General features: G+C 38.0%; 1 protein-coding gene across 1 annotated transcript in view; it reads left to right on the forward strand.

The window, feature by feature from the left end:
* LOC128640677 (calcium-activated chloride channel regulator 1-like) overlaps positions 1-13,403 on the forward strand; it is a 58,289-nt gene extending 44,886 nt beyond the window's left edge. Inside the window, exons 11-14 of the mRNA XM_053693108.1 lie at positions 4,506-4,776; positions 7,972-8,136; positions 10,364-10,600; positions 13,108-13,403. Coding sequence (XP_053549083.1) covers positions 4,506-4,776; positions 7,972-8,136; positions 10,364-10,600; positions 13,108-13,403 — 969 coding nt within the window. The remainder of the gene's footprint in view (positions 1-4,505; positions 4,777-7,971; positions 8,137-10,363; positions 10,601-13,107) is intronic.
* Positions 13,404-27,314: the final 13,911 nt, after the last annotated feature.

Here is a 27,314-nt window from a genome sequence, read left to right on the forward strand (position 1 = left end):
CGCCAAACATATCTTCGGAAATCTCATTCACTCTGGCCACGAGGCCCAAGTCGCAGGCTGCTTTTCTGCTCAATAAATTATTAACACACTGACCTCGAATCACATGCACCCACATGGTGAACTTTCTTTGCTTGTACTCACAGCTGGCAAGAAATTTCCCCACACAATCAATGCGGCCACCAGGACTATTTGTAGTAACCTTCGCCAGCTGGGGCTGTCGAGGTAGTTTCATAAATTCAGCAAAAGACATTACAGTGATATCTGCTCCTGTGTCAATCTTAAAATCAACTTTGTCTCCCATTACAGTAAAAGTAACTTTCCAATCTTCCTCTGAGCTTGGCCGTTCCACAACGGACCCCACAAAAGACACTTACTGACCCTCCTGGTCACTGTCCACCTGCATCTCCTTAATGTATTCAGTTTTACACACCACTTCAAAATGGCCCATTCTGTTACATTTTCTGCATCTTTTATCTCTGGCCGGGCATATAACACTCTGATCATGGGCCCGGTAGCACAGTGTGCATCGGGCATGTTGCGCCCATCCACTTCTAGGCCTTTCCAGTACTTTAGATCTACCGCTCACACTGTGCCTTTCACTAGCAGTCTTCCTGGACTGTTGCACTTCATCCACAATACTCTCAGACCTCAGATCAGCACTTTGCTTTTTCACCAGTTCACTCTGGCGGGCCATCCTAATATCCCCATCTAACATTAAATCAGGCTCTAACTGCAGCTTCAGGGAGACTTCAGCATCTGCAATTCCAATAACTATTCTGTCTCTGATTTGCTCTTCTTTAGCAACACCAAACTCACAGAATTCAGCTAGTTCATACAGGCTGCGCACAAATGACTCCACAGATTCTCCCACACGCTGATTATGTTTGTGAAAACAAGCTCTCTCATGAATCACATTTCTTTTGGGCACAAAGTGGGCACTGAGTTTATCCATAACTATATCAAAGTCAAATTCTTCCCCTTCTTGGAAAGTAAAAGCATTGAACACTGGCTCCACATCTTTCCCCATAGAGTATAAAAGAGAATTAACTTGTACTTCACCACTCTCCTTGTTCAATTTGGATGCAATCCTGAAGCGCTGAAACCGCTGACGCCATGTGGGCCAAGCTGCAGGCTGAGAGAAGTCAAAAGGCTCAGGTGGGGTAAACTTTGACATTGCAATCGATCAGGAACAGAAGCGCAGTCCAGAACTTCTGACACCATGTCATGAGATGCAGGACATATGCAGGACACAGCAATGATGGTACAACTCTATTTTATTGCAGAGCATAACAATACACATCTAGTCAGGTTGATTGTACTAAACTAACTGCGACACAGACACCGGACATAAGCCCCGCCCCCAAACTAATGACATCACATCCTGCTCTCATCACACCCCACATCGCAATAAACCTATTAACCCTATTAACCCCTAAACCGCAAAACCCCCACATCGCAATAAACATAATTAACCTATTAACCCCTAGACTCCAAAACCCACACATCGCAATAAATCTATTTACCCGATTAACCCCTAAACCGCAAAAACCCCACATCGCAATAAACCCAATTAACCTATTAACCCCTTATACCGCCAAAACCCACAACGCAAATAACAAATTAAATTACTAAGCCCCCTAACCTAACACCCCCTAAATTAACACAAATTAACTAAACTAAAAAAAATACTATAGTTACAAAAAAAAAAAAAGCTAAGATTACAAAAAATAAAAAAGGCTAACATTACAGAAAATATAAACCAAATTACCAAAGTTTACAAAATTAAACCTAATCCCTATGAAAATCAAAAAATAAAAAAATTAAAATCACCCCTAATCTAAGAATAAACTGCCAGTAGCCCGTAAAAGGGCTTTTTGCAGGGCATTGCCCCAAGATAAACAGCTCTTTTAAAGAAGAAAAAAGTCTAAGTCCCCCTAACAGTAAACCCCCCCACCCACCAAACCCCCCAAAATAAAAGAACCTAACACTAAAAAACCTAAACTACCCATTGCCCTGAAAAGGGCATTTGTTTGGGCATTGCCCTTAAAAGGGCATTTAGCTTTTTACTGCCCATCCCTAATCTAAATAAAACAACCCCCCCCAAAAGAAAACCTTAAAAAACCTAAGTCTAACCCCCAGGTTGGTACTCACTGTTCCTAAAGCCCGGCAGAGAAGGTCCTGTTCCAGGCGGTGAAGTTTTCTTCCAAGCGGCGACCTCTTCTTTCTTCTTTCAGGAGCAATCCGGTGCGGAGCGGAGGGCGGAGCTGAAGACCGATGAGACCCTGGAGATGAAGACCGGCGACCCTGGAACTGAAGACCGGCAACCGCAGAGCCATGGAGCATGGAGGATCCTCTTCGTACGATCGCCGACATACACTGAATAGTGAATTCAAGGTACGCGATTAAAGATGGATTCCGAAAATGGCAGGGTGGTTCCGTCACCACAATAGACTGCCTTTCCGAAAATGGCAGGGTGGTTTGGTGGTTCCGTCAGTACAATAGACTGCCCTCTGGGCAAGCTTTCCCACTAGTAAGTAATAAAGGTATTATCTATTGTTTTAAATAATACAAATTCTAGAGTAGACTGTCCCTTTAAGTTTGATATACAGATAAATAGTGGAAGTGTGCCCTCCAGTGTTTACACTTTATCTTCTCCATGCTGATAAATGATATCATTATAAAGAATATGGTTAACGATCAGTGCCTTTTTTTTTCTTCTTTTTTTAAAAAGGTGCAGGTTGATTATTGATTGATATAGTTTGCTCAGTAACTTTGAGAAAACCAAAGGAACAAGGTTATTTAGAAAGCTTGATTTTTTGCAGCCGCCTCTTGTGGAAATTAGAGTCTGATGATTACAAACATTACCTGTAATGAGATGGCAGAGGTGGTGGCACTCAGTACTGGGAGAACCACCACAAAAAAGCTGTGTTAGCGATACATTTAAGACCAGCTCTTTAATGTGTTTCCAGTTACCTATATTTCCGTCTGCAATGTATTAAATAATTTACATTTAGCTCATTTACATTTATTTTGTCATTTGAAATGGCTGTTGGTTGACTTTTGAAACCACTACCTGTGATGAAAATTTCCAAACTCATATATTAGCTACAGAAAAACTATGTAAACGGACAACAGCAGTAGAAATTAAAGGGACACTGTACCCAAATTTTTTCTTTTGTAATTCAGAAAGAGCATGTAATTTTAAGCAACTTTCTAATTTACACCTATTATCAATTTTTCTTCGTTCTCTTGCTATCATTATTTGAAAAAGAAGGCATCCAAGCTTTTTTTTGGTTTCAGTACTCTGGACAGCACTTTTTTATTGGTGGATGAATGTATCAACCAATCAGCAAGGACAACCCAGGTTGTTCACCAAAAATGGGCCGGCATCTAAACTTACATTCTTGCATTTAAAATAAAGATACCAAGAGAATGAAGAAAATGTGATAATTGGAGTAAATTAGAAAGTTGCTTAAAATTTCATGCTCAATCTGAATCACAAAATAATTTTTTTGGGTACAGTGTCCCTTTAACCTCTCAGTGGGGGTGGTAGAGACAGAAAGTCCAGTCCATTTGAAAGGGTGTTTCTGCATGGTATGCACATTTTATATAAACTACAAATAGATCTTAGAATGTGACACATATATTTGAAAAATAATTGTTAATGGACTCTCCTTCATTTTATATCACAAGCAAATAAAAATAGGCCCCTAATTATATGCATCGTTATTTTAATTAAAGGGACATGAAACCAAACATTTTTCTTTCATGATTCAGATAGATTATACATTTTTAATCAACTTTCCAATTTACTTCTGTTATCAATTTTGCTTCATTCTTTTGGTATCTTTTATCGAAGAAGTGGCAAAGCACTGCTAGGAGCTAGCTGAACACATTTGTAAGCCAATGAAAATGGGCATACAAGATCAGTCACCAATTAGCAGCCAGCAAAAAGCTCCTGAGCCTATCTAGATATGCTTTTCAACAAGAGATGCCAAGAGAATGAAGCAAATTAGATAATAAAAGTAAATTGGAAAGTGGTTAAATCAGCAAGCACAACCCAGGTTGTGAACAAAAAATGGGCAGGCTTCTAAACTTACATTTATTGCTTTTCAAATAAAGATAGCAAGAGAATGAAGACAAATTGATAATAGGAGTAAATTAGAAAGTTGCTTAAAATTGCTGCTATATCTGAATCATGAAAGAAAAAAATTGGGTTCAGTGTCCCTTTAAGGCCTGATTACCTACTGGCTGATAAATAGTTCTCTTACTGCTTAATGGGTAAACAGCAAGACACATGAGAAGCATACAAATATATTTTTTTCTTAGCACAGGAACATATATTAAGAAAAAATGTTATACACTTTAAATGTCCTTTTTAAATTGTATGTTGACTGTATAGATGCCTATAGATAATACTCTATAGAAAATACTCTAGAGATATGGTCATGGTTGTGAGTTCTAAAACATATGTGAAATATATTAACATCAATTTTGTTTTTTAGAGAGGAAGTTGGAGTTACAGCATTTGCAATACATTTCAATACAATCAAGTCTTAGGCATAACAGTAAACTCCCAGGCATCTGATAGTAACGTGCCTCCAATTATTGTCGATGCGCACATGAGTGCAGATGTCTCTGATAGAAATCAGCCCCTTGTTATCTATGCCATGGTAAGCCAAGGCATGATTCCTATAAAAGGTGCCAACGTCACAGCTATTATTGAACCACAGATTGGAAATTCAGTGACTCAACAGCTTCTGGACAATGGAGCAGGTAAGTTAAACGGACAGTCTAGTCCAAAATAAACTTTCATGATTCAGAAAGGGCATGTCATTTTAAACAACTTTCCAGTTTAATTTTATCATCAATTTTGCTATGTTCTCTTGGTATTCTTAGTTGAAAGCTAAACCTACGAGGTTCATATGCTAATTTAGATCTTGATGGCCGCTTCTTATCTGAATGCATCTTGACAGTTTTTCACCACTAGAGGGTGTTTGTTCATGTGTGTCATATAAATAACATTGTGCACACGCACGTGGAGTTACCTAGGAGTCAGTACTGATTGGTTAAAATGCAATTCTGTCAAAAGAGCTGAAATAAGGGGGCAATTTGCAGAGACTTAGATATAAGGTAATCACAGAGGTAAAAAGTATATAAATACTGCAAAACTAGGGAATGAGTAATAAAGGGATTATCTATCTTTTAAAACAATAACAATTCTGGTGTAGACCTTTAAGATTTCTATACTAATCTAACAAATACAATTTTATCTTTTCTGTATGTGAAGGAGAAATGCATAAATAACAGTAGAGTGCTCAATAAAGCATATTGAAAGTACAACGTAAAAAATGTAATCAGAGTATGCATCACATTAATAATAAGCATTAACATTTGTACTAAATGCAACAAAATGAGAATTTACATTACACCACCATCAAATTCTAATTTAAAGTGCACATGGAAAATTTGTATTTATGTAGTTTCAACATAGAAATTAAAATTGTACTGAAAAGTACAAAATGCTAAATTTTGGGGAGTTTAGAGATTACGTCACAGGCTGAAGGTCTTGTATGTTGATTAATCTCTTTTAATAGTGTGAATTGACGCTAGTATGTGACGTGCTCAATTAATCTGTTTTGCGCTGCCATCATATAGATATGTGTGTTTGCCTCTTTAATGGATTTGATAAAGAGAATTAGCAACATAATGGGCATGTGGGTTTGTTAGGTTATAGAGTTTATTAGTGCAAAATTGCATATTATTACTTTTTTAACTTGTATTTTAGCAGCTAGTATTCTGATCCATATTGTGAGTTTGCTTCCTAACATCATCAAGTATCGCAGGGGGTATTTTTTCTGTGTTTTGCCCTTTGCCCAAATGCAATATTCCTTTAAAAACATTTTAGTGTGTTCAGTAAAGTGTTAAAAGGTGTTTTCTGGTGTTTATCAAGTCATTTTAGCTGTGGAATTTGATGTCACCCCGTAAATGTTTAATTAAAGGGCCATAATACCCAAATGTTTAAACACTTGAAAGTGATGCAGCATAGCTGTAAAAAGCTGACAAGAAAATATCTCCTAAACATCTCTATGTAAAAAAGAAAGATATTTTACCTCAAAAGTTCCTCAGTAGCCACATCCCATTGTAAAGGATTTCTAACCAGCATTTTAGTATGTCTGTCCTGGGACAGCTTAGGGGATGAGCCTCGTATTATTTCACCAATCAGGTAAAGGAAGCTTACTATGAAATCTCATGAGAGTTAAGTCAAATCTCATGAGATCACAGTAAGAGTTCATGACCTCAGCACTGCTGATGCTGATTGGCTGCTGTTCATTTCTTCATTATTTTTTTTTATTTATACCTGCAGCTGGGAGCAGCTGAGTATAACTTTTTACACAGAACTTTCTCTGCTGAGCTGAGGAGATTGTGAGGTAAAATATCTTCCTTTTTTACATAGAGATGCTCAGGTGATATTTTCCTGTCAGCTTTTTACAGTTTACTGCATCAGTTTCAAGTAATTTAGCATATGAGTATTATGTCCCTTTAAGCATCGAGAATTTAAATTATACTTCTCAAAATATTGTCTTTTCTTAAAAAAAAACCTTATGGTAAATAAAACGTTGTCTCTAGTTATTAGTAAGAAACCTGTCTGTATTGTAAAATGCATTAGATATCTGCCTAAGGCCTCTCCACTTGTGAGATATTCTAAAATGATCCTCCAGCACTGTGAGATTCCTAGTAAACTATTCAATTCAAAAGTCAAAAGGCAAATTTTGCTTTGCTTCTCCATGCATGACATGAGAGTTCTGCTGCATTTACACTTTGCACTTTCTATTTTGTATTTTATTTTGTATACAGCAGTGTATTTAGGATTGTGATTTTTCAAATTCTGATAATGTCTTAAAAGTTTCTGTGTATCTTTTTTAAATTCAATTGCACTTTGCATGTCTTTTATTTACATTAAAACTGAAAAACTTTCAGCTTCAGTTTCCCAGAGAACATTATTACATTCTATGGGCCAGATAATAAAACATTTTCTAATTTGGAGATGGAATATAGTGCTGATTTACAGGAGCAGAACTCATTGAATTCTCTAAGAAAATGAGAGGAACCTGGAAGTCCCAGAGAGATGAGAGATGCCTTCCATAGAAAGCAATGAATCTCTCTGGGATACAAAATTTCACATGGGAGAGAGAATGTAACTGGAGAACCCCTGGGGCTGATATAAAGGTTCTGTTGGCATCAATTACAAATTAAACTGAAAAGTTTTGACTACAATTTAACTTGCTTTTGTCTATGTTTTAGTTTATATTACTTTTCTGTTAGTTAAAGTAAGTGCATTGTGAATTTTAAGCAAATTTCACCTGCATACAGCTGGTGAGACAAATCAGTGAGACCAGCTTGTTTAAAATGCTTAGAAATGTTCACAAGACTTGTGAGAGAGCATCAGACATACCCTGGGAACACCCCTGTTCAGCCCAGGGAACTTGCCCTGTCCCTCCAACTTTCTGAAACTTTCAGTTTCAATGGAGAAAATGCAAAATGCAATGTAATTTGTAAAAGAAATGTACAAAGTATGATCCTAAGTTATTAAAGTAACACAGAAACGTTCAAAGCATAATGTAAAATCACTGCTAGTTCAAAATTTAAATATTTTTAAATAAAATTAGAAAGTTCAAAGATTAAATGCAATAATAGTGAAAGGAACCAATCTGAAATGTATAGTAATATAAAATGCAATGCACAAAGCGTAACAAAACTTTTATATCATGCAGTGCTATACTGCACTGGGCTGTTCTCTGCTTCACATACATAAATAAGAGAGATCTCGCAGTGCTGGAGAGTTCCGCCCATTTTTCTTTTGAAAATTTGTGAAGTCTGAACTACAATTTCTCTCCAAGGTGGAGAATCTTTGAATATCAGGGCCTAATACATTTGTACAATACAATAGTTTTTCCTAATTTTTTTAAGGTGCGGATATTGTAAAGAATGACGGAATCTACTCCGCGTACTTCTTTATGTTCTCAAATAATGGAAGATATAACTTAAAAGTGCGTGTTGAGGGCAAAGAAGGTAAAATCAACCTGGTACCACCCAAGAGTCCTGCATTCTACGCCCCTGGCTATGTAGAAAATGGTAAGAAACACATTTCATTATTTTGAAAACTGTATGGACAAGAATTATATCATACATAATGAATTATAGCTAAAATATTAACAATTTATTTTTTATTAAATGTTATAAAGCTGCAATACTAAAGTTCTTGTGCTATTGCTTGCTTTTGCCTATGTGTTTATTTCTTGCATATGGTAGTAGTAATGCATTACTGGTCCTGAGCTGAACACAGTTCGTGTTTGGCAGCTAAACACATATTCCACTCAAGATTGTCTCATTGACCTGTGTTCAGCTATGATTAGCTTTATATTAATACTCTTGAGCAGATACGTCATTTCACTCACCAGCCACTTTATTAGGTACACCTGATCAATTGCTTAGTAACACAAATTGCTAATCAGCCTATCACATGGCAGCAACTCAATGCACTTAGGCATCTAGATGTGGTGAAGACGACTTGCTGAAGTTCAAACAGAGCAATAGAATGGGAAAAAAAGGAGATTTAAGTGATTTTGAACGTGGCATGGTTTTTGGTGCCAGACAGCTGGTCTGAGTATTTCAAAAACTGCTTATCTACTGGGATATTCATGCACAACCATCTCTAGGGTTTACGGAGAATGGTCCAGAAAAGAGAAAATATCCAGTGAGCGGCAGTTGTATGGAATAAAATGCCTTGTTGATGTCAGATGTCAGAGGAGAATGAGCAGACTGGTTTGAGATGATAGAAAGGCAACAGTAACTCAAATAACCACTCGTTACAACCAAGGTATGCAGAATACCATCTCCTGTCAGCAAAGAATGGGAAACTGATGCTACAATTTGGACAGGTTCACCAAAATTGGACAATAGAAGATTGGAAAAACCTTGCCTGGTCTGACAAATCTCAATTTCAGCTGCAACCTTTAGATGGTAGGGTCAGAATGTGGCGTAAACAACATGAAAGCATGCATCCATCCTGCCTTGTATCAATGGTTCAGGTTGGTGGTGTTGGTGTAATGGTGTGGGGGATATTTTCTTGGCACACATTGGGCCTCTTAGTACCAATTGAGCATCATTTAAACGCCATGGTATTGTTGCTGACCATGTCCATCACTTTATGAGTACAGTATACAAATCTTCTGATGGCTACTTCCAACAGGGTAATGTACCATGTAACAAAGCTCAAATAATCTCAAACTGGTTTCTTGAACATGATAATGAGTTCACTGTACTTCAATGGCCTCCATAGTTACCAGATCTCAATCCAATAGAGCACCTTTGGGATGTGGTGGAACGGGAGATTCACATCATGAATGTGCAGCCGACAAATCTGCAACAACTGCGTGATGCTATCATGTCAATATGGACCAAAATCTCTGAGGAATGTTTCCAACACCTTGTTGAATCTATGCCATGAAGAATTAAGGCAGTTCTGAAGGCAAAAGGAGGTCCAACTAGCAACGTGTACCTAATAAAGTGGCCTGTGAGTGTATATGTAAGCTATAGTGCAATACAAAATGCTCTATTTTTCAGGTATTTCTTATATGTCCTGTTAAGCACTCTGTAAATGGCAACGTCTAGTCAAAAAGAGAAAATGCCTGTCAGAGCAATTTAATCATCATGATTAGAAGCATCTTTGCTAAAAATAATTCTAGTAAAAGGTATATTTATTTTACTCACAGCATACAGAGCTGCTAGCCTTAGACTGAGTGCACCTATATTCTGAGACAACCCTGTATTACTGGTAGTGACACACTATGTGACAGACGTATCTTGTCACTGCCAGCTCTCTGACCAGATGCAGTCTCAGTGACTTCTTATGGTTTAATGATGTGCACTTTATGTCTCCTATGTATCATAGAATCTATCACTAATTAATACCTGATTGATTTTGCTATTAAGTATTTATAAATTTGTTATTAAATGTGTGAATAGAGACACAATAAGTGTAAAGTTTTGCTCTTCATAAAAGTGTAACTTTGGTTTCCCAATAATAAAAAAACCCCTCATATTTATCTCATATAGGAAACTAATTGACACATATAAATGAGCTATATCATTTATCAAACAATAGCTGTGTGATTGTAGCAGTGTTAGGTCCTGGAGTCTATTTAATTGGAACTTGGAAAACACAAATTACAGGAATTACAGGAAAGTGGATAAAGTAAATAATGAGTGTTTATATTGAAAGGATTTTTGTTGCTACACGAATAATAAAACACCTATATTACAATCTTGTATGTCGATTTAAACTCTATTTTGTCCATAGGGGAAATTGTCTTGAACCCTCCACAACCAGCTGTTAATGTTGATGATCTTATTCTTAACACTGGATCATTCAGTCGAACGGCTACAGGTGGTTCTTTCATGGTATCTAATGTGGGTTCTGGGTCACTATCTGATATCTATAAACCTGAGAGAATAACTGACCTGGATGCAGAGGTTAAAGATACATCAATTGTGTTATCTTGGACAGCAACTGGTGATGATCTGGACCAAGGAGAAGGTATAGTAGTTTACTGAAATCTTATTAGTCAAACACTGTGGGGGAATTCAGGAATGCCTAGGATAAGCATAAGGCTATCCTGCGTAATAATTAATGTCTATGATAAGCATAAAGCTATCCTACATACTATCTAATGCCTAGGATAAGCATAAGGCTATCCTATGTGTTAACTAATGCCTGGGATAAGAAGAAAGCTATCCTGCATACTACTGAATGACTGGGTTACACATAAGGCTATCCTACATACTAGAATTGAAACAATAAATGAGGTTTAAACACAGTACAACCGCTGTGCTAACCTACAAAACAAAAGAGGTGCGCCAAACTAAATAAGTCTAAATATATAGATACCAGTGATAAACCTAATTAAATGTGCCAAAACATGAATGAAAAATAAATATTAAGTGAACAAGTGTAAAACAATATTATGAGATCAATCCTTTCAGATGGGTGTTAACCCAAGATGTATAAAGTTCATCAATCTAGTGGTGAGCTGCTCTCTCCAAGTTGTAGGCAGAAAGTAAAAGTGTCCTGAAAAACAGAAAAAGAAGAGGCGCTCTTTGTGCAGCAAGTTCCAATAACTGAAAATCTACCGATAGTACTCAAGGTAATATACTCACAAACATAAATGCACACACAGTGCAATAGTAGACAGGCCGAAACTTCAGAGCCGTTCGGCTGACTCCTCTATGGCGACTCTGCCAAACAAATGCTGAAGCCCAGGTGCTAGAAACGATAATCCAGTTTCTCCAAACAACCTCCGTGATAGGCTGCAACGAACAGCTTAATAAGGAATCCAATAGCTGTTAGTATAGGGTAATCACAAAACCCACAGGAGCAAGGAAGAGTGATAAAAAGTCAGTTTATTAAAAACATTTAAAAGTTGCTGTGCAGCGCGTTTCTCGGCTAACAATGCCATTTCATCAGGCTTTACAAACCTGGGCTTCAGCATTTGTTTGGCAGAGTCACCATAGAGGAGTCAGCCGAACGGCTCTGAAGTTTCGGCCTGTCTACTATTGCACTGTGTGTGCATTTATGTTTGTGAGTATATTACCTTGAGTACTATCGGTAGATTTTCAGTTATTGGAACTTGCTGCACAAAGAGCGCCTCTTCTTTTTCCATTTTTCAGGACACTTTTACTTTTATCCTACATACTAACTAATTCCTGAGATAAGCATAAGGCTATCCTTCATACCAACCAATGCCTGGGATAAGCATAAGGCTGTCCTACATACTAACTAATGCATGGAATAACCATATGACTACCCTACATACTAATTAATGTCTGTGATAAGCATAAGACTATCCTACGTACTAATTATTGCCTGGGATAAGAATAAGGCTATCCTACATATTAACTAATCCATGGGATAAGGATAAGGCTATCCTGCATACTAACTAATGCCTGGGATAAGCATAAGGCGATCCTACATACTATCTAATACCTGGGATCAGCATAAGGCTATCCTATGTACTAATTAATGCCTGAGATAAGCATAAGGCTATCGTACATACTAACTAATGCCTGGGATAGGCATAAGGCTATCCTATGTACTAATTAATGCCTGAGATAAGCATAATACTATACTATATACTAATTAATGCCTGGGATAAGCATAAGGCTATCCTACATACTAACTAATGGCTGGGATCAGCATAAGGCTATCCTATCTACTAATTAATGCCTGGGATAAGCATGAGGCTATCCTACATACTAACTAATGGCTGGGGTCAGCATAAGGCTATCCTATTTACTAATTAATGCCTGAGATAAGCATTAGGCTATCCTACATACTAACTAATGCCTGGGATCAGCATAAGGCTATCCTACATACTAACTAAAGCCTGGGATAAGCATAAGGCTATCCTACATACTAACTAAAGCCTGGGATAAGCATTAGGCTATCCTACATACTAACTAAATCCTGGGATAAGCATAAGGCTATCCTACATACTAATTAATGCATGTGATAAGCATAAGGATGTCCTACAAACTAATTACTGCCTGGATAAGCATAGGGCTATATTGCATACTAATTAATGCCTGGGATAAGCATAAGGCTATCCTACATACTAACTAAAGCATGGGATAAGCATGAAGCTATCCTACATATGAATTAATGCCTGGGATAAGTATTATGCTAACCTATATACTAACTAAAGCCTGGGATAAGCATAAGGCTATCTTACATACTAATTAATGCCTGGGATAAGCTTAAGGTTATCCTACATACTATTTAATGCCTGGGATAAACATAAGGCTTATGGGCAGACTTGATGGATCTATTGTTCTTATCTACTGTCAACATCTATGCCTCTTTGTAAATATAGGTAATGTAAAAAAACAGATACTGTTAATGTACCATAGATACAAACTAACTGCTTTCACATTTCTGAAAGTTTATATTTTTGCTATCAGCTATGCAGTGCTATTTGGTTTATAACAAATGAGAGGTTATAAATTCTTTAAAAATTGATTTTTTGTTCTGTCTCATTTCTATTTCAGCTACAAGATATGACCTACGAATGAGCACCAACTTCAAAGAACTCAAAGACAACTTTGAAAGTTGTATTTCTGTTAACATCTCCAGTCTTACACCTCAACCAGCCGGATCCACTGAAACATTTACATTTTTACCAGAACACATTAGCATTGCAAATATCACAGTCATTTATTTGGGTTTGATAGCGTTTGATGATGTGTCTCAGAAATCAAAACTATCTAATATAGCTCGTGCTGCAATAATTATTCCCCCACCTCCACCTCCCAAACCAACTGAACACCATAAATGTAACGGATAAAGATTAGTAAGCTTAGTATGAATAAATAACAAATTGGGTCACACTTATAGGTTTACCAATATAATTTATCACTAAATTCTGTGTGCAATATATATACGTGCAAGGCAAGGTTGATTAAACGTCTTTCATACTATAGGCGAAGGGAACGTTATATGCAAAACTATAGTTAATTTAACCATACTTTTCAGTACATTTCAAGCTTTAGCTACTACATCAAATATAATAAAATGACAGTTCATTCATGTTAATTTTCAAACAAATTTTCATTAAAGGGAAAGAAAGGTCAAAACTGAGTTGTGCATGTGTGCACTCAATTTTAAATATAAAAAATTTTGCATTAACAAAAATGCTTCAAGTAAATGAATTACTCGTTTTCTGCTGCATATGCACTAGTATTCAAAAACTACACCTTCTCAGAGTGCTAGTAAATATTCTATTGCTCATTTCAAATTAAAGGACCAGTAAATACATTAGATTTTCATAGGTGACAAATACATGATAAAAAGACAATCTAATAGCACCTAGTCAGAACTTCAAATGAGTAGTAGATGTTTGTACTGACAAACTTCAATGTTAAGGCTATTTCCAGTTCCTTTGCATCATGTGACAGCCATCAGCCAATCACAAATGAATATATGTATAGTCTATGAATTCTTGCACATGCTCAGTAGGAGCTGGTGACTCAAAAAGTGTAAATATAAAAAGACTGTGCACATTTTGTTAATGGAAGTAAATTGGAAAGTTGTTTAAAATTGCTGCTCTATCTGAAACTAAAAAGTTTAATTTTCACTTGAGTGTCCCTTTAAGTCTTCACAAACACAATTCTCACTATTGCCAGCTCTCTGTGCTTGATAAGTAGTGCACAGGCCCTCGCAGCATATGTGTGTATGCCGCTGAAAAACTGTAATCATTTTACAAAAAGCTTTTTTACTAACTAATATTGCAAAAAATGTTTTTATTTAAAAATGCGGCGCGATCCGATAAAGATCGTAGTTTGCGGCGCAAGTGAGGGAACCCCCGCTGCCCGCAGTTTCAGCTCGCAACTCGAGCTATCCTATATACGGCGCCGTCAGAGGCTAAAGTGCCGTAAGTCTGACAAACCAGCGATATGCAGAAATCTGCGTAAGCACAAATTTCTGGAGTCGCCAGTGACTTACGGCACTTTAGAAACTGCCGGCGCCTACAAAACCTGACTAAAGTTATTAAATCACCCGTACTGTCTAACTCGCCTCCCAAACATCGTCTAACCCCCTAACCGCTATCCCCCCTCACTATCCTAACAATAAAAAAATGTATTAACCCCTAAACCGCCGCTCCCAGACCCCGCCGCCAGCTTTATTAAATCTATAACCCCATAATGTGATCCCCCTACACCGTCGCAAGCTACATTACATACCCCCTAATGTGAGTCCCTTACACTGCCGCCATCTACCTTACCTACCCCCTAAAGTGAGCCCCTACCCCGCCGCCATCTACCTTACCTACCCCCTAAAGTGAGCCCCTACCCCGCCGCCATCTACCTTACCTACCCCCTAAAGTGAGCCCCCTACCCCGCCGCCATCTACCTTACCTACCCCCTAAAGTGAGCCCCCTACCCCGCCACCATCTATCTTTTCTACCCCCTAAAGTGAGCCCCCTACCCCGCCGCCATCTATCTTACCTACCCCATAAAGGATAATATAATATATTAGATACTATATTAGATTAATGATTCACTGACTGTATGTTGCATTGGTCTGATGAAGGGGAACATTCCCCGAAACGTCACTTAATACATTTACTTGATTATCAAGACCAGAGAGTGCTGTCTTCTGCTTGCCATATCTTACTCTTATTCTAGCACCCTGGCATTTGAAGAACTGTTTGTGAGAGTGCACCTGACTCACTTTGCATATACAGTATATATATATATATATATATATATATATATATATATATATATATATATATATATATATATATATATATGTTTCAAAGGTAAAGACATACACCTAGATTTAGAGTTTTGTCGGTAAAGACCCGCATAGCTAAGGCTGCTTTTTTCCCCAAAGCACCTTTCCAACAACGCTGGTATTTAGAGTTGTCTGAGGGGCTGCGTTAGGCTCAAAAAAGGGTGCGTTGAGCCTACCTTAGCTCCACTTCAACCCTCAATACCAGCGTTGCTTACGGTAGCGGTAAGCTGGGAAAATGTGCTTGTGCACAATATCCCCATAGGAAACAATGGGGCATTTTGGGCTTAAAAAAAAACTAACACCTGCCAAAAAGCAGCGTTCAGCTCCAAACGCAGCCCCATTGTTTCCTATGGGGAAACAGTTTCTAAGTCTGCACCTAACACCCTAACATGAACTCTGAGTCTAAACAACCCTAACCTTACACTTATTAACCCCTAATCTGCCGCCCCCGCTATCGCTGACAACTACATATTATTATTAACCCCTAATCTGCCGCTCCAGAATCCGCCACAACCTACATTATCCCTATGAACCCCTAATCTGCTGCCCCTAACATCGCCGACCCCTATATTATATTTATTAACCCCTAATCTGCCCCCCCAACGTCGCCGCTACCTAACTACACTTATTAACTCCTAATCTGCCGACCGGACCGCGCCGCCACTATAATAAATGTATTAACCCCTAAACCGCCACACTCCCGCCTCGCAAACACTATAATAAATTGTATTAACCCCTAATCTGCCCTCAATAACATCGCCGCCACCTACCTACCTACAATTATTAACCCCTAATCTCCCGCCCGCAACGTCGCCGCTACTATAATAAAGTTATTAACCCCTAAACCTAACTCTAACCCTAACCCTAACACCCCCCTAACATAAATATAATTTATATTAAACTAAATAATTTTCCTAAAATTAACTAAATTATCAGTCAGTGAGGTGCAGCCATATCCCTCTAGGCACACTGAGCAACGGGTCTACGTCTGGATTCCTGCATCACACTTAGGGAGAATTTCCTAAGTGTCATTATTTGCATAAATAAAAAGAGAGAAGCACCCAACCTGGGAACAAAGAATAGCATAATAGCTTGTTCTATGGCTAGTTACCACCCTAGAAGCCGCCTCTTTTTGCTCAACATGGGCCTTTCACAGAGAAGAACTTTCCTGTAGCATATCAGTCTGATCCTGACTTCACAGTACAGTCCAGCCCCGAAATACCAGGCAATCCCTCTCTGAACGAGAGAAACAGCAAAACCCCAGACGTACGTTTCGGCCTATTGTGGGCCTCGTCAGTGAGGTGCAGCCATATCCCTCTAGGCACACTGAGCAACGGGTCCACGTCTGGATTCCCGCATCACACTTAGGGAGACTTCCCCAAGTGTCATAATTTGCATAAGTAAAAAGACAGAAGCGCTCAACCTGAGAATGAACAATAGCATAATAGCTTGTTCTATGGCTAGTTACCACCCAAGAAGCAGCCTCTTTTTGCTCAATATGAGCGCTTCTCTCTTTTTATTTAAGCTCTTACTGAGCATGTGCAAAAATTCACAGAATATACTTATATGCATTTGGGATTGGTTGATGGCTGTCACATGCTACAGGAGGAGTAGAGAAAGACATAACTTTAAATTTGTCAGAAAGAAAACTACCACTAACATGAAGTTCAGACTAAGGAGCCGATTTTTGAAGCTGCAAATGCAGCTGTTTTTGCGCGAGTCTTCTGGCTCCCCAGAAACAAAAGTTAAGAAGCAGCGTTCGTAAGACCGCTGCTCCTTAACTCACCCGCCACCTCTGAGGTAGCGCAAGAGCAATCATCTAGATCAAATACGATTGGGATGATTGACACCCCCTGCTAGCAGCCGATTGGCCGCGAATGTGCAGGGGGTGGCATTGCACAAGCATTTCACCAGAAATGCTTGTGCAATGTTAAATGCCGACAGCGTATGCTGTTGGCATTTAGCGATGTCGGGCGGACATGTCCGCTACAGCGGATCATGTCTGTCTAACATTTAATAAATCAGCCCCTTAGTGCTGATGCATTTTATTTTTACTATGCATTTGTTGATTATGCAAATCTACTCTATTTACTGGTCCTGTAAATTTGAAATGAGCAGTAGAATATTTTCTGGCAAATTTAAAGTAAATCTTATTTTGCCAGCCAATCACAAAATGCATATACATATATATTGTGCACGTTTGCACATGCTCAGAGCTGTAGCCTTAGAACAGAGCTTTCCAAACTTTTCATGTTGGTGACACACTTTTTAGACCTACATCATTTTGTGACACAGTAATTCAGTTGTACTAGCAAACAGGAGGTTAAACTAACTTGTTTTAAGAGATACAGACACATACAAAAATTATATAATAACTAAATGTATTTACAAGTAACAGTAAGTATGTGCAAGAATTAAAAAAAGTTTAACACCACCAATAGCTACTTACTTTATTAAAGGGACATTAAACACTTTGAGATGGTAATATAAAATAATAAATTGTATATATAAAACAGCTCTGCAATATACTTTCATTATTTATTTTGTCCTCTTTGCCTGTAATTCCATTCTGAAATTGCGAGCTTTTCAGTTCCTGTTAGAAATGGAAGTGCAGAACACTGTTAAATCCAGCACAACCATTGGCTGCACACTCTAGTGACCTATTTATAACTGTTCCTAATTGGCCACAGCAGAGAAGGTAACACAAGTTACAACATGGCAGCTCCCAGTGTTTTATAGACACTAAAACTTTACACTTATTTTGTCACTTTTTAAATAACTAATGAAACTTTAAAAAATACATCTACATGTTAGTCATGGACTAATCTTTTCTTTGAATGCATCATTCTATCTAGCATGTATTTAGTGCTTAATGTCCCTTTAATAGGATGTATGAGGTTGATGGGATGAACACAGTTTCTGAATATCTAGTGGAATATTAGATAAAGACACTCGCATTTCATCATCAAGCATTTTTAAGCTTCCACTTCCTATCCATATATCAAGAGCAGAAATGCACTACTGGGAGCTAGCTGCAAAAAACCCCCACTGACTTCTGACTTCAGCTCAGCGTTTAAGCTACTGTCCTCAAAGCTCTGCGTGTCCAACTGACTACTGCCGCTCTGCGAACACACTGCTGTTCCACTCACTGACTACACGTGCAGTCACAAGCCGATTGAGGAGACTACACGTGCAGTCAGATTTCAATGTGCCGCCAATGGGAATAGTTTCAGTTCCTGCTAAGCTGCGCCAATAGGTTAAGATGATCTGTGATCCACTAGGTATCAATCACGTGTCAACCATGTGATATGCATAGCAGGCAGGCGGAAAGTCGGAAACCAAAAAAAGTTTTAAAAAGAATTTTAAATTAAAAATAATTTGTGCTGCGGGGGGCGGAGCCAGCAACCAAACATGGGAGACGTGTCTAAGAGAGCTCCCGCTGCAATTTATCTAATTTAGAGGTAGAATGGGACTAATTCCTTGCAATTTACCCCAAAAAACTATCTTAACCTCTGCAGGATACTTTACTCTCTATTTGAAGACCCCGGCTAATTGTCGCTGAGGTGGACACAGCACTTGTTCTTCTGTATTAGCCGGGAAAGAGCCAGGCTTTTGTGGCCCACACGCATCATGGCGCCAAAAGTTAAAGAAACCTGGTCAGACATATACGCAGCTTTACAGGATCTGAGCTTACAGATGTCGGCCAGATTTGCGGACATATCTACCCATCTAAGATTGACGGTAACACAGTGTGTACAAACGGAGCAGGAAACAGTGGAAAGTGTTTCTACGCCGGCTTACACAGATCGTCCCTGTATGCAAAGGAAGTGGCTACCGGGCTTTATACCAGACGTTTCTGGGTCTCCTAGTAGCCCGGCTCAGAGAGATGCGGCAAGCGCCTTGGATCAGAACTCCGTCCACCTGTTAGTGAAGAGGGAGTTCCGTGTAAATACTGGGCAGGTAAATGTCCCTTTTGAAGCTCGGAGCCGAAAATTTTCTCTATTACCGCCCGACCACAGCCACCCAGGTCGCGACTCTGCACGTAAGCCTGAAAGAGGAGCTTTCACTGAGCCTTTTAACACAGCAGAGACTTTAAAGAGGTACAGCCATATAATTTATAATAAAGAGCTGTCGGACTACCTTTCTCTACCGGGTTATGACCGGGCTAACTCCCATACTGTATCAGGGACCGATTCTCAGAGTGTGTTACTACCTGAGCCATGCGGGAGAGACTTCCTACCTCATACTGCAGTTCTGTTGAACCCTTTCGATCCGGGTGGCTAAACTTATAATGACTGCCCCGATATCTCAAGTGCCCAACTCCTGCTGGTTTGTGGTTGGACTTGCAGCACCTAAGTCGCCCCTTGTGTAGCTTGTGTTTAATTTCTATGGGAGACTTTTCAATTATTATTGTGATACCGTAGAAGGAATCAGCTGAGATCCCTGCCGTTACAGGTCAGATCTAAGGGCTCAATCTGATGACTTTACGCCTAACCATAATCTGACTGTAAGGAGATGAGCTAATTTGAATACTCCTAACATTTGCTCCTTTAACTTTGGGACACTCTGTAAATTCACGGCTCCTGCATAGAAGCTGCAAGCCTAGTCTGTGAACTATATGTTAGGGCTTTTCTGCATTAAAATAGAGTGCAGTGGTATTGACTTTTCCCTCATGTTGAGAAAGATGTATAAACTGGGACACTACTGCAGCTTTTGACAGTATATCTCTGCAATTACCTTGCTCTGTAGCAGATATAAGTTTCCTCATAAGTTAACTTACACATATTGATCCCCTTTTGAGAACTACTCTGCACCTATACTTCTATATGATGCTACATAAAACAATGTACTTCGTCTGTAAAAGAGGGGTTACATATATGACAAATGTATGCTTAATTTCGTGTATGACACACTTGGTGATAAAGTCAGATTTATATCTTCATCTTACAATGAGTCTCTTGCCCTGAAACTAAATGTTTAACTGTTTACTGTGCTGTTAGTCCAGCAGCAGCTGAGTCTTGTTGTAACACTTTGCTATAAGTCTGGAGGTTTAAGTGTTGCACACACCCTGCTTATGTTGAGGTCAATCTACCTAGGATCTCTCAATGACAGTAGCATTATATCTGTTTTTATGCCTATTTCAATATATACAAGAGGCTTGTCTTACATTGCCTTACAACTGTCCTTCTACCAACAAAGTATGCCCAGGTTGTTATTCCATTGGGGATTATTGATGCTAGTTTAGGCCATCTAGCATATACTGGCTTCTTAGTAGATTTAAATTGTGAGATAAAAACTGTTGACATAATATAAATAATATATATCTCCATAACTTTCTTTTCACCAAATCTACATAATTTGAACACGCACAAAAGAGCAACCATATAGCTTATTTAGTCTGATAGGCGGGTCTTAGTAGCTCATTCATAATGTTACTTACAGACAGCTTTAGTGTACAAGGCATACGTTAATTAGGGTATATTTATGCCCACAATTGCTGTTAACATATATGGGTCAGCTTGCTATGTATATTATAGTGAATACTGCTTACTATACTATTTGTTTTTATTTTATCTATTTACTTTTTATATATATTACTACTTATAGCACTATAAGTTCAAAGTAGGATGCTTCCATTAAAATAGCCTAAGGGAATACTAAGTATGATCCTCAAAGCAGCAAGTAGTAGTGTTCGGTTCTATCCCTCTGCCATGAGACACTTAGAGTTTAATTGTTCATATAAAATATATAGCTATAGCGCCGTTAGGCTTAGTAATTGCTCTCTCAGATTATATATTACTTAAGCCTCCCTATAATTCACCTAGTTTAACCTAAAACTCTCTTGACTCCAATATAAGGGAAGAGAGCAAATGTTTTCTAATCGTGGTCCCACATAGGCTTAATATCTATTTGGCACATGATCTGTTACTCCATGGCTGCTCCATGTTCCTGTGTCTCAGCAGCTTTGAGGCACCGATGTTTGCAGCCTTTTCTCTGCTTCAATGATTATTGCACTGATTTTCATGTATGTATAAATATGCTTATATTTTTATTTTTGTGCTTTCTCATTCGCCCGCAGAGATGTGTCTATGTTTGGGCGCTAGTGGGTTCATTTCATGTATTTAATACTCTTTGCTCTTATAACTGTACATGGAAATACGTTATGTTTATGCCTTATTGTATCTATGTCTCCAGGATATGACATTGCTTATGTGGAGTTCCATATTTATGTAAAATTATTTGTCTCTGTTGGGCTCCTCCCCTCCCTTTCCCGCCGGTACTGACTGCCTGCGGGTCATACCCCTATGCCTTTTTCCCACACTGCCTATAGTTGGTAATCCCTTAGGGGTGGAGCTCCTCTAGAAATCTCTTATGTTTCATATATACTAATGTCCCCCACCCCTCTTTAACTCTATATTTAGATAATTACTCCGCTTTGATGGAGCTATGCCCATCCCAGTAGTCATGTAAATAACAAGCCCTCCCTGTGAAGTCCACCCTTATATCCATCCAATAAGGCTTTCCATACCTGCTCTCATGCCCTATTTGGCTCCGCCCCCCCACTCCCCTCCCCACTCCACTTTGAGCGGCTCTTTCCCGCTGCGTCCCCTTATCCCCCTCCCCGCTAAATTGGCCCATAAGTGGCCAAACACAAGCCAATCCATGTTTATCTTACTTTATTAGTTTATATTATGCTACAAACGCTTTTCAGGATAATGTGGAGAATATACTCTATTTCCCCCCTCCCTCTACCCCCATAAAACCAACCCTTCCTTGCTTTTATATTTTCTAAATTAATAACTTATGGTGTATTTATCCATCACAAGGTTGGGTCACTTCTAGTCTACATACCATATAAAAAAATAAAATCTGAGGTCTCAATCTGGATAGTCCAAAATCTTTACTAATACCTTTAATAAGTGGGATTTATATGCCCCTTCTGTTTAGATTTATTGCCTAGTAAACCTCCATGCTCCTTCATAACACTAACCAGCTATAGCTTCTCCATTCTCGTACCACTCACCATAGAGTATTACTCTTCATATTTTTGAATCTATACAATGTGGGCACATCTAGTATTGTTTATCTGGCAAGATCATGGTATTAGTATTGTACTATTCTCTTTTGTTATTATTGTTGGAGGTTTCATTATTGTTATATTTGTTTATGACTTCAATAAAAAGCTATTAAAAAAAAAAAAAAAAAAAATAATTTGTGCTGAAGCAGGGACACACCTACACCCTACTGCTGACACTCTAATGTGTCACGACACACAGTTTGGAAAGCATTGCCTTAGAAAATATTGTGCATGTTTTCATAATGTATATTGGAAAGTTTTATTAAATTGTTTATTTATCTTAATCATAAATCTTTAAGTTTGACCTCAGTGGCCCCTTCTTTCCCTTTCAGCATTGTAGGCCCCGTGATCTGATCCCAGCCTTGAATCATGTGATCGGACTGAAAATCGTATGAATTCGTTTTTCAAGTGTTAACATCGGAATGATATAAACATTTGCCTTCTGCATTAAGGGGTTAATATGTTACAGTTTATAAAGTTACAATGATTAAAAATAATTCCTTTGTTCTAAACATTTGGTGTGATTAACTTGCATTTCTTTGTCCTGTTATGTAGATGTTGCATAGATGTAATTAATCACTATTGAATCAATAAAATAAATGAAGTAGTGCATTTTAATGTATTTTTCTTACATGTTCTTTTATCACAAGGCTAATTAAAGGGACAGTCTACCATAGAATTGTTATTGTTATAAAAGATAGATAATCCCTTTATTACCCATTCCCCAGTTTTGCATAACCAACACAGTTATATTAATATACGTTTTACCTCTGTGATTACCTTGTATCTAGGAACCTTCTTCCAGCCCCCTGATCACATGACTGTGACTGTTTATTACCTATTGTCTTAAATTTAACATTGTGTTGTGCTAGATCTTAAATAACCCCCTGTGCCTGAACACAGTGTTATCTATATGGCCCACCTGTACTTTCTGTCTCTTTGTGTTGGAGAGATTTAAAAAGCATGTGATAAGAGGCGGCCCTCAAAGGCTTAGAAGTTAGCATATGAGCCTACCTAGGTTTAGTTTAAGTTCAGAATACAAAGAGAAAAAAGCAAATTTGATGATAAAAGTAAATTGTAAAGTTGATTAAAATTGAAAGTCCTATCTGAATAATGAAAGTTTAATTTATACTAGACTGTCCCTTTAAGAGTTATGTTTTACTGAAAAGAGAGTCTCTATAGCAACACAATAGGAAACTGGAAGCCTTTTAAAGGAGTGGACCATGCCAGGGATCGAACCTGCAACCCTTGGGTTGCTACAGAGCTCAGCCAACAAACTGCAAAAAGGTGGCACAACGAAAATATAGGGGATTGTAAGACACTATATGCAGAAAGCAGCGTAATGTTATTTATATTGGCTGGCTGCAGGATTTACTTTTTAAAGTGTGCCCCCTGCTTACTGCTAACTTTGCTCCACGGTGCAAAGATTCCCTTTCCACCAAGCTCTATTACTTTCAATTTGAGACATCTTGTCCCTCGCAGGGACTGCCCGTTTATTATAATAATTCCGCCAAGGCAGCCCCTGAGTAAAACTACGTCTGAAATTGCGAGGTTCAGATCATCGGCCCCTTCATGTTGTCAAGGAGATTTGTAGTAAAGACCAAATCATATTTAGAGTTGATCATTGTTTCACCTGTATCTTCCAGCATTTGGTTAATGTAGTTACCACTATCAACGTCTCTAGTTCTGTGAGGTGCCCAATCTTGCCCATAAAACGTGGAGAAACAATAATTATAACCAAGACACTTGCAAAGCAGTTTATGTAGATCTGATTTGTTATGTTACAGTAGGGGCTTGTCAGGGGCATCGTCATTATTTTTTTTACTTATACCCCTAAAATCTTCCCCATTCATGTGTTCTCTTAAAGGGAAACTGAACCCAATTTTTTTCTTTTGTGATTCATCTAGAGCATGCAATTTTAAGCAACTTTTTAATTTACTCCTATTATCAAAAAGTTCTTCATTCTCTTGGTATCTTTATTTGAAAAGCAAGAATGTAAGTTTAGAAGCCAGCCCATTTTTTGTGAACAACCTGGGTTGTTCTTGCTAATTGGGGGATAAATTCACCCACCAATGAACAAGTGCTGTCTATGTTTCTAAACCAAAAATTGGCTGGCTCCTTAGCTTAGATGCCTTCTTTTTTAAAAAAAGATAACAAGAGAAAGAAGAAAAAATGATAATAGGAGTAGAAATCTGAATCACAAAAGGAGTAGAAATCTGAATCACGAAAGAAACAATTTGGGTTTAGTGTCCCTTTAAGGTGGATTATCAATGCTTATGACAAGCAAAAGGGTTGTTTGCAATAGCAGTGAGGGTAATAGGTGGTTTTGTCACAAACAAAATGTTTTGCCTAATATGTTCTTATGGAGTCATTCAAAATAAAAAAAAGATTCACCTGCTATTTCTTATTGGAAATATTTTTTTAATGGGATCAAGATTGGCTAAGAACAAAAGTGAAGCTAACATTCTTATTGGCTGACACTATAGTCAATCACCTGATTGAAGACGTTGCTAGATTGTTATTGAATATTGTCAATTCAAACCTTCAAAGCCTTTTCTTACCTAAATAGTGTAAATTTGAACTTTTTGAAACCTTGACTACTGCAGAAAACCTTTTTTTTTTTTCATTTTAACTGAATAAACAAATCAACATTTTGTTGCATTGATTTAATTATTGTTTTTCTGTTTCCAGATGATTGCAAAACATAACACTTTTATTTTTTTTATTCATCTGAATCCACATGCACGTCTAATAAGCTGCTACGGACTTTGAGCCAATAAAGATATGATTGTGTCATATAAGTATAAACATATAAATGTGCAAAACACATTCAGCCAGATTACGAGTTTGGCGTTATGAGTGAAAAAGCATCGTTATGGCCCATAACAATGCTTTTTCCCTACCGCTGCTATTACAAGTCTTGTTAGAATAGCTGTACCGCACACTTTTTTGGCCGCCATGCAACGTCAGTACCGCACTTTAAAAAAGTCCCTTTTCAATGGGACTTCCATAGCGCCGGTATTACGAGTTTTGCCTGGGAGGCCAAAAAGTGAGCGGTACAGCCTATACCGACAAGATCCGTACCGCCATCTAAAGTCAGTAGTTATGGGTTTTATGTTACAAAGCTGTAGCACTAACACCAATAAACTACCTATTAACCCCTAAACTGAGGCCTTCCAGCATTGCAAACACTAAAATAAAAATATTAACCCCTCCCGCACTGTTGGGGGGTTGTTTGTATTATTTTTTTTTGGAAGTAAAAGAGCTGATTTCTTTGGGGCAATGCCCCGCAAAATTATTTGGGGGGGCTTTTTTATTTTGATAGGGCTATTAGATTAGCAGTAATTCGTTTTTATTTTTGATAATTTCTTTTTTTATTTTGTGTAATTTAGTGTTTATTTTTTTGTAATTTAGATAATTGTATTTTGTTAATTTAATTTATTTCATTTATTGTAATGTTAGGTGTTAACATAACTCAGGTTAGGTTTTATTTTACAGGTAACTTTGTATTTATTTTAACTAGGTAGTTAGTAAATAGTTAATAACTATTTACTAACTAGTCTACCTAGTTAAAATAAATACAAATTTAGCTGTGAAATAAAATAACACCTAAGTTAACTACAATGTAACTATTAGTTATATTGTAGCTAGCTTAGGTTTTATTTTACAGGTAAGTAAGTATTTATATTTAAATAGGAATTATTTAGTTATTAATAGTAAGTTTTATTTAGAATTATTTTAATTATGTTAAAATTAGGGGGTGTTAGGGTTAGGGTTACATTAGGGTTAGGGTTAGACTTAGGGTTAGGGTTACATTAGGGGTTAATATATTTATTTAGTGTTAGTGATGTGGGAGGACAGAGGTTTAAGGGTTAATAACTTTAGTATAGTGGCGGCGGCGACATTGGGGGCGGCAGATTATGGGTTAATAATTGTAGGTAGGTGGTGGTGGCGACATTGGGGGCGGCAGATTAGGGGTTAATAATAGTAATGTAGGTGTCAGCGATGTCAGGGGCAGCAGATTAGGGGTTAATAATTTTATATAGGTGTCGTCGATAGCGGGAGCGGCAGATTAGGGGTTAATAAGTGTAATGTAGGTGGCGGCGATGTCAAGGGCAGCAGATTAGAGGTTAATAACTTTTTGTAGGTGTCGGCGATATCGGGAGCAGCAGATTAGGGGTTAATAACTGTAATGTAGGTGGCAGCGATGTCAGGGGCAGCAGATTAGGGGTGTTTAGACTCGGGGTTTATGTTAGGGTGTTAGGTTTAAACATTTTTTTTTTCCCCATAGACATCAATGGGGCTGCGTTACGGAACTTTGCGCTCCGCAATTGTAGGTGTTAGGCTTTTTTTTTAGCTGGCTCTCCCCATTGACGTCTATGGGGCAATTGTGCACGAGCACGTCAAAACACCGCTTGTATTTGGGTGAGGTATGGAGCTCAACGCAACTATATCGCCCGCACAAGCCGTTTTTTTGCAAATCTGTAATAGCAGCGCTATGAAAGGTGAGCGGTGAAAATAACGTACAAGTTATTAGCGAGCCAGCCATAACGCAAAACTCGTAATCTGGCTGATATTTAGTTATAGAGATGAGGTCTTTTAAAATCAAAACAAAACTGTTTAATAGATTCTCATTAATAGAGTCTAATAGAAGAGGGCAAGCTTTCGCCCTTTTTTCTCTTTTACTGTATAGGTGTGAACTAAAATGTACATTCATACTATGGAGTCAATTTATTAAGCTACAGCGAATCATGTGTGCTCGACCTTTGGTAAATCTACCCTTATATGTACAAGTCAAGTTGTGATTGGTTAGTAAAGATCTTTTCGTTTTGTCATAGAAAATTCATAAAACAAAGCTGAATTGCACAGCGCAATCTGCTT

The sequence above is a fragment of the Bombina bombina genome, chromosome 10 (assembly GCF_027579735.1).
Source record: "Bombina bombina isolate aBomBom1 chromosome 10, aBomBom1.pri, whole genome shotgun sequence".
Taxonomy (NCBI): Eukaryota; Metazoa; Chordata; class Amphibia; order Anura; family Bombinatoridae; genus Bombina; species Bombina bombina.